Consider the following 8857-nt stretch of genomic DNA (forward strand, 5'->3'; position numbering starts at 1 on the left):
TTGTACAATCTGAGAATGTACTTGTTGCATATCTGCCTCTGTATGCCATGATGCAACTTGTGCCAGTGTACAGAGTCTTTCTTGTAGTTGTACTTATAAATGCAAATAAGAAAATTCTAGGTACTCTTCGTACTTTAAGCATGTTGGCTTTTTAAAAAATAATTTAAAAAATTCCCCATATAATGTGGATAACAAGATTGTTTACCCTGTGTTTTAGTATGCAGTCTATCCAAAATCTGGGTCTGGCAATTATTGCCATAGCAGCTGGTACGATACTGGATTCTCGAGGGTATCTGTTTCTAGAAGTCTTCTTCAGTGCTTGTATTTGCTGTAAGTACATTACTGTTGGAACTTATGGCCCCTGAATATTGGGGAGCTCACATGACATTTTTTTCTTAATGCTCAATGTGTTTGTAGCCACGTGAGTGAATGCTTTCTGTTGTGTAGATTGATAGTTGGGTGCTTTTGTTTTATAAGCTGATGAAGGTAATTAATTCTCACTGGAGTATTGATCATTTACCCTCAAGGGACTTTATATAATCTATACTGGGTACTGAAGAAATTTTTGAGGGGGAAAATGAGGTCAGACGGATATTAAGTATAGTCAGAACCTTTTTAGGTAACACTGAAACACACTAATGCTAAAAAGGTATCTTCAGGGAAAGAGATTTTTTTTCCCCATGTTAAATGACCATTTTCCTGATCTTGCTTTAAACACTCTAGGTGGCATTTTTGAAGTGGCTAAGTGAGTTAAGAGCATAAGTCACTAAGACGTGCTCCTAACTCACTTAGCTGATTTTTAAATCCTAATGTCTGTCAACACTGCTGTCTAAAAGATTTGACTGTTGCTTAATTGCATTTTAGGGTAAGAGTTTGGTTTTCCTCCTCTCACAGTAACCTTGCTGACTATAACTCTCTTCTGCTTTTCTAGTGTCACTAATAGCTGTAGTCATGCTGTATTTTGTGAATCACCTCACCGGTAAGTGCATATTTATATTATCTCGTTACATATTTTCTCTGTTCTGTTTGAGTCAGTAATTTTAGTTACAACAATGATCTAAATTTTTCCTCTGTAACTAGTATTACACAGGGTAACAGAAGCTGTTCTGGCTCGACTCTTTGTAGATAATTAATGGAGGGTAATGGAGACCTTTTTAAAATCACCTCAATGTAAAAGTTTTTTCTTCGCCGATTACCATCAAAATTCCCTCAACCTTATCAATACGCTGAATGCTCCCAATAGTCAGGGTAAGCAGGGGATTCAGAACCTATCCTTTTGAACTAACTTGAGCACTAGTTTCAACACACCTGGTACTTAATATAGTTAGATCAACCTTATTAAAGGAATACAGTACAGCTGCACATGGATATCTGATTTGGTCATTTATACTAGGCTTTGAGTAAGGCTGTGACCATTTTCCTATCCCTCTTCGGAAAAATTTCAGATTGCTTTTGTAGACCTCATAGTAACTGAATTGCTGTGTGTTCGCATATGTAAAAGTTGCATTGGCTCTTCAGAAAGCAAATTATCTTAGTTTCCCCTTGACTGTTGTTGCACGTCTAATTGTATTTCCAACATTGGGGTTGGATAACGATAGAGCTGGAGAAAAGCTGCTACATTCAGTCCATTTTGCTGCTAATATTGGGTTGTTTCTATCAAGGACATGTTAGCATTTTATCCTGTCTATGTGTAAATGCCCCGAGCTGTGTACGGCTTCCACCACTTTCCTTGGTTTAAAACATTTTTCACTCAAGAAAGCTGTTCCTGATGTTCAGCCTGAAACCTTTTTTCTCTACTACATGCTGTTAATCCTAGCCCTCTCATCCTAAATTCCTCTCCTTTTTGGGTGATTATCTCTTTAAATTTTTGTTCCTACCATATTATAGCTTAGATGAGGTGATAGCTAAATAGTTAACTTTCTGTCAATCCTCTTCTCTGAACTCAACTTGTTACTTATGACTGATTTCACTCTAATAGATTCTAGACCCATAGCTATTATGTCCTTGCTCTGTGACATGTCTATTTGTTTATGCAGCCTAGAAATGCATTGACTTTTAGCTGTCATATCGAATTGTAGTCTGTCAATTTGCTGTATTGTCTTATCCCGAGGTGTCTCAATATTACTGATTTTTTTTTCCCCCATATGTATATTGACTTTCATTTTTCTCAAGTTATAGAGATGTTTCTAATGGAGTATACCATACAAAGACAAATATTTCAGAAGTTCCTAAATCAATATAACTTCTGTTTGCAGGAGGTGATCTTAACTGGTCTGCAAAGAAAAGGGAAAAACTGCAAAAGCTAGCTGCAGCTGAGTAAGTATATAAAGCTGAGAATTGGTGTCCTTTTAAAAGCTTTATTAACTTGGGAATCTTTTTTTTTTTTTTTAAACATACACATAGTATATTGCAAAATAAATTGACTACAAAGGTGTGGTTAAGGGGAGATTATGCCAAAAGTCTAGAATGGAACTATCAGGAATTAATGAGGCAAGAATAACTTTACTACAGTAGAAATACTTTTCACAACTTCATTCTGCAAAAAGTTGAAGCCAACTGGAGTTGAAGATGCTCAGCAACTATGAAAAAGAGGCCATCTACCGGTATCTAAAGTTGGGTGCCCAAAGTTTGCACTGTAGTGAGTGTTGACGTTATCCTTTTTAAAATACACAACTATTTGCAATTGTCTATTTGAGAGACGGGGTGGGGATATCTTTTATTGGACCAACTCCTGTCAAAATTTAGTCTGCTGTGTGGATCGTGGCTTTCTCCGTCTCTGAATTACATGCTCCTGCCTCCTGTTATTGAGTAAAGCAAAAGCTGGCTTATGTCCACTGCCCAGGCATCATATCTTGCTGGTCTATATATATATATATATATATATACCTTATATTAAAGAAGAAAATAGAGTTCCTTCCAGCGGAATGAAAGTTCTAAGGCCTGGCCTGCGCTAGGAAATAATCTTTTGTATAAGTACATCATTCAGGGAGGTGAAAGAAAACACCACCCTGTGTGACGCAGATAAACTGGCTTAACCCCCAGAGAATACTCCTGCCGACCTAGCTACTGCCTGTTTGGGGAGCTAGAGCACCTATGCCAACAGGAGAATCCTTACCATTGTTATAGGTCATGTTTCCACTGAAATGAGTGTAGACAAGCCCAAGTATATTTTAAAAAAAAAAAAAAAGACTAACACTTCCTACTTCTGAACTAAAACTGCTTGCTGGTGACCTTTTTATGTAGGTGTGACTAGTTAAGAAAAGACAAGTAGCATGTTGTCATTCTTTAGTCATGCTTTTGGGTAACGGCATACCTCTTAATTGCCATTGCAGAAGTAAAATATAGAGCAGAGTATATCTGGGGCCACTTATGAGTCAAGTAAGATTATCTGGGTTTAATATCAGAAGCAAGACAAATGAAGACTCTGATTTTTTCAAAATAGGATCCTAAAGTTAGGCTTCTAAAGCCATATATAGAAACAGGCGCATAAATATGTCGTTAGAAGCCTAATAATGTAAACAGCGCTGAGTGCTCACAGCCTCCACTGCCCTTCAGGTTACTGAAGAGTTGAGCTTAAGGGTCCTATTTCTGAAAATCTTGGCTTTTGGTTGTGAATGGGAAGCTATCAAAACGCTACTGTAATTCGTATCCATTCTTATCTAGTGCAATGGACATTGACAAGTCTCCTCCTAGTTATTAGACAAAAAAAAGTGGGCATAATTGCCTCCTGTCAAGACACAAGATTTATTTCAAGTTTATTTTTACTGTCACTGACATCTGAGTTTCAGGGAAGGTAACTTCCCTAACTTAAGGATTTCAACTGAAGGTATGTTGACACACAAACGGCACTGCTGCTGCGGTGCAGCTGTAGCTATGGTAATGCTTCAGTGAAGACACTACCGATGCTGATGGGAGAGTCTCTCCTGTTGATATAGGTACTTCAGTTCCCCCGAGGCGGTAGCTAGGTCGACAGGAGAAGTCTCCCATTGACCTAGGACTGTCTACACCACAGGCTTAACTGTGTCTCTTGGGTGTGGATTTTTCACATGCTTGAGCAATGTAGTTATACTGACCTAATGTCCTGGTGTAGACTAGGACTTAGTAGTGTGTGACCAAAAGGGCATTAACAACACTACAGTGAAGGTGAAGTTGAACTTTGATATGTAACATAAACTTGTTTAGGGTTTAATTGTACAAATGTAGAAATCCAGCATGGCTGGAAAATACAACCCACTTGTAAACACCAAAAAAACCCAACCAAAAAACAAGCTGACTGCTTTTTAGATAGGTTTTTCCTAAAAACTTAGTCAATCTAGTGTCCTGTTTAGAAGGACATAAGACTAAAATCTCTTTGAGTTCAATTCCTGGCTCAACCACAGACTTACTATGTAATCTTGAACAAGTTACTCAATTCCTCAGCTATAAAATGGGGTGGTTAATACTTCCTTGTCTCAGGGGTGTTGCGAGGATAAGATCTAGTAATGACTAAGGTGTTTAGATAATATGGAGATGACTATAGAAGTAGATATAACTGGCTTTAGGGTGAGGCACATTTTTGAAGCAGACACTTAAAGGATGAGACAGTTAAAGCTATAAGGTCCATTCTTTCGGTTTGATATATAACACAAAGATAAATTATCTTTAAAGACGTTTCACAATGTTTAATTATGTGTTCTGTATTAATGTTTTAATGTCATGATAAACTAGTCAACAGAAATTGAAGTTAGCTAGGTATTATGAAGACTTCATTCAGATAACTTACAAGTGAACCAGATGAATATTTTTTTTATTTGATACACTTCTTGTTGTGAACAGTAAAACACCTTTACCCTCTCAGTGCTGCTGCTTAGGTATCTAGATGTATGTTACAGAAATTAACTTACACAAACACAAGCATTGTAGTTTAGGCAGAAGACAATTTATTGTAAGTGCTAAAATGTGAGGTGCTAAACTTGCATATGTAATCTGTCTGTAGTGAATTGCAGATAGACACTTTTTTTTTAACTGCAGTGGCTACAGACCTAAATTTAGTTTTTCTGTAAAGTGAAAGATAGAAGATTTCTGTATGTATTGTCTGTATATAAAAACAATTTTACAACATCTTCCACACCCGTGACTTCAGAATGAGATCTCCCAACCAAAACCATCTTTCCCACAGTGGCTGGTGGGGGGTGGTTTCATACTGGCATGTGGCAAACTTGGCTTGGGTTTCTGTTCCCAGCCTGTGGGGTGGCACTACAGAGATGGGAAGAGGACATCTAGGATCCCACTTCAGCAATGTAACTCGTTGAAACCTGATGAAAACTGGGTTCCGAAAGATATAGTACATGAGCTAACAGATAGTGGCCAAGATGTGAAGCTTCTTTGGGTGGTAAAGGAGCAGAAGAAGAGGTTATGTAAGGCTCTTGTCAGGATGTGGAGACCATTCCGTCTCACCAGAAGCAGATACATATTTTTACTTGACTTGCCAATTTTTCTGGTCAATGTAAGATGTGTGCAGTGTTTGATAAAGCACCCTGAAAGTCAGGGTTCCTTGTAGCATGTTTTCAATAATTCTCACTACAATGTTTTTTGCAGAAAAGAAATTTGAATAGCAAATATCATCCAGAAGTGGGGAGCATTTGATCAGCAACTTATCAACTTGAAGAATTTGTAGTGTATTTAGAGCTCGATGCTTAGCACTGGACAATACAGTTGATTGGAAAACATACTAACATGCCGAGGATTTTACAGTAAACTATTTTATGATGACACTTATGCTTTTGTAACAATTTTTAATAGTTACCGAACATTCATCTTTCTCAGAGCAGTTACACTGTGTTGGGTCATAGCATTTTAAACTGAACTGAAGTTTCATGTAATTGCAAAATGTTTCCTTTTCAACCTGAAGCAAACATTCTTGCAATATAAACTAGATCAAGTATCTCACTTACAGGAGCAGCACTTAAGTAGTGTCACTTTGGTTGGTGTCCAGAGTTTTTGCCTGATAATGGTTTTAAGGAATTTGACTTGTATTTTGTGTACTGAAAAGATCATTGCCTTCTACAACTTGTTAAAGGTCTCTGTTAACGTGGCTTTTGGCACATTCTTCATGCAAAACACTATCACATGTGGCAGTAAAACACAGTTCAGTCTTCCAAGACTTTTTTACTCTTTATGGAAAGGGCTCAAGTTGAAACGAAGTGGGAGTGGGAAGCTGTCTCTAGCAAGTACTGTATGGCCAAATACTGGATCTTTAATCTGTGAGAAAACCAAATCCTGATTGCTATTAACTCTGTAAGACTGCTGAGCAGTCTCTCTTTAGTAAGGTTTTTTGTCATTTCTCTTTTTTGTGCTATAATCTTAAAATATTTTAAGGGATCAAATCTTGTTTAACCGATAAAGGCATAGTCTGAATTTTGTTTAAAAAATGAGTCAGCATGTTGTAACTTTCCAATAAAGTTCTAAATGCTAAATAAAACAATTGCAGAAAATAGTCTGTTTTTCTTGAATATCAAATTAGTGTGGTTTGCCAAATGTTTGTCTATTAGGTTTTTGTTAACCTGCAGTTTTACACCTATAAACCGTCATTTACTAGAAGCAAAATTAACAAAATCAGATGAACAGATTCTGGTTTGCGCATCTCTTAATTTAATCCATTTTGTTTTACAGAGCAGAAAGTCGAGAGAAACTCAGACGTCAAAACGAAGATGACTTGGGCAAATTACAGCCAAAGAATGACTTTAGTTTAAGGAATAGGTATCTCTCCAAACTAGGAGCTCAGGTATTAGTAGCAAAGCAGTTTTTCCCTACAGAAGACAGTGCAATAAAAAACAAAAAAACAAAAATCTCTCTAATGTGTGTCTTCACATAGGCAGTATATTGGTTTTTATGAAAGAGCTAAATTTATCCCATTGCTATTAGAAATGAATCTTGCCTACAATTTAAAAAAAATAAAAACCAAACTGAAGGGGTAGAATAAATCAATAGTTTTAATTTGAGAGACAGATAAGCTGAAGAATAGGTATCAGTAAGGTTCATCATGCTTGCAAACTTTTTTTTGCAGCTGCCCGATAATTATGCTTCCAACTTACCTGCATTGGCACACAGAAGTGTGCTGAAATAGCATCACTCTGCACAAGTTTGTCAAGAGATGGAAGTGCTCAGAAGTTTATGCAGACAGAAACTTGCTCTTCCTAGTCAAGAACTGCACGTAGAACAAAAGCAGAATAATGCACCATGTTCTACATTTGAATCCACATGCTGTCATCAGCAACCGCCTTACCTTAAAAAATGTGTGTCAATAAGTGGCTCCTATTGTAATGTGAAACATTAGTTCAGGTTTGAAGCATTAGGTGAGGTTTGACTTCTGTGTGCCATACAAAACCAAATCTAAAACTTTAAAAGCCTTGGGAAACAATAGCCTGTTAGCCATTCTACATATTCTTGATGTAGGCATTAGTCTGGTCATACCACATTTTATGCTGGACGACCTTGTTAACTTCCTGCAATAATTGTTTTACTTTCTTTCACTATGGAAAATGTAACAGTAGAAATAGGACTGCCTTTTTACATTCTGTCAAATTGAGATTTTTTACAAAAACTTGGCTGTTCTATTTATTTAAAAAAAACCCCACAGTATATTCATTAAAACCAGACTTGGAAGTTGCACTAGTACATGGTGATGGTGTTAATGAAAGCTGAGCTATTTTCCTGTGGAAATAACACGATACAGTTTTTATAACTATCAAATTGTTAACTGTAATATATAACTGTCAATCAGTGTAATATTTATACAAATGTAGTGTGGAGTATCTACTAGTTTTAATATTATCTGCAATGAAAAAAATGGCTTTAGGATGAACTTTTTCCCAAAGATGTGTGGACTCCTATGCTTGCAATGTAAGCAGAACTGGACCCTAAAATCTCATACAACATGTGTATATTTCTTGCTAAGTGGCTAGTAGAACACTAAAAAAGTAGACTATCTTTGACTGAATTTTCAGTTTTTTAAAGTGTGGTCTTAATCTGAGCTAAATTATTATTCTCTGACCTTTTATTGCTTAAAATTTGTCTTAACTGCACAGGGAAGCCAGTATTTTTTTCTAATAGCTTGTTACCCTAACAGTTGTATTAATTTAATAAATCAGAAGTAACTTGAGGAATGTTGACATTTATATCTGGAAGTCATGGTTCTATTAAGAATTTTGTATATGCAAATATACTCTTTTTTTTTTTTTTTAAACTGAGTTACTTTTCTATGACTTTTTCAGTATTCTACAAACTTTATCAAAGATAGTATTATAATTGTGTAGAACTGCCATAGTCTGGCCTCATGAAATCTATCCGGGAATATCAGTATAAAACTTGGTGCTTTTATGTGTTACTGTTGAAGATTGCATTTACACATGGTAGTGCTAAGCTGTTTTGTTGGGTTTTTTTTACTATGCTATCTTCAGGAAGAAAGCAGCATAAACTATCCATGGATGGATGATGTACAGTTGATTTGCTTATAGACGCTGATCTTTTATAGTAAATAAAACTAAATGGATAGGGCCACTTGGCTCTCTGTGTTTAATGCTTAATTGTTTTTTAAGCAGTGCTGTATAATGATCAGTGCACATGACTGCTGTCTTTTCTGTGGAGGGAGGGCTTCAGGAAAGGATAACTTGAGGAAACTTATGCAGTTGGTAGTCGAGGAGGGTAGAGCTGTGTTCTTCCTCTAAAGAAAGAAACAAGGTATTCTTGTTTTGGGCTCCCTCCTTCCCCCCCCCCCCCCCAAATAACCCAGATCTCTGCTATCCATGGCAGTACTGTACTGGTGGAGCATGGGCCAAGAAATAATTTCACAAATGACATGGTAATCTGTACAAATGTG

The 8857-nt window shown here is 36.6% G+C and overlaps 1 protein-coding gene across 3 annotated transcripts in view; it reads left to right on the forward strand.

Moving 5' to 3' along the window:
• Positions 1 to 8530, forward strand: part of MFSD1 (major facilitator superfamily domain containing 1) — a 31006-nt gene extending 22476 nt beyond the window's left edge. Inside the window, exons 13-17 of one of the 3 annotated variants that reach the window (XM_045030772.1) lie at positions 218 to 330; positions 932 to 979; positions 2256 to 2316; positions 6652 to 6763; positions 7046 to 8530. In XM_045030772.1, the coding sequence (XP_044886707.1) occupies positions 218 to 330; positions 932 to 979; positions 2256 to 2316; positions 6652 to 6763; positions 7046 to 7105 (394 nt within the window). In that variant the 3' untranslated portion in view covers positions 7106 to 8530. Of the gene's footprint in view, positions 1 to 217; positions 331 to 931; positions 980 to 2255; positions 2317 to 5577; positions 6461 to 6651 lie in introns of those variants that run through there. The other 2 variants (XM_045030773.1, XM_045030774.1) reach the window with 2 other exon arrangements.
• The last annotated feature ends 327 nt before the right edge of the window (positions 8531 to 8857 follow it).

This window comes from Mauremys mutica, chromosome 9 (assembly GCF_020497125.1).
Source record: "Mauremys mutica isolate MM-2020 ecotype Southern chromosome 9, ASM2049712v1, whole genome shotgun sequence".
Lineage (NCBI taxonomy): Eukaryota > Metazoa > Chordata > Testudines > Geoemydidae > Mauremys > Mauremys mutica.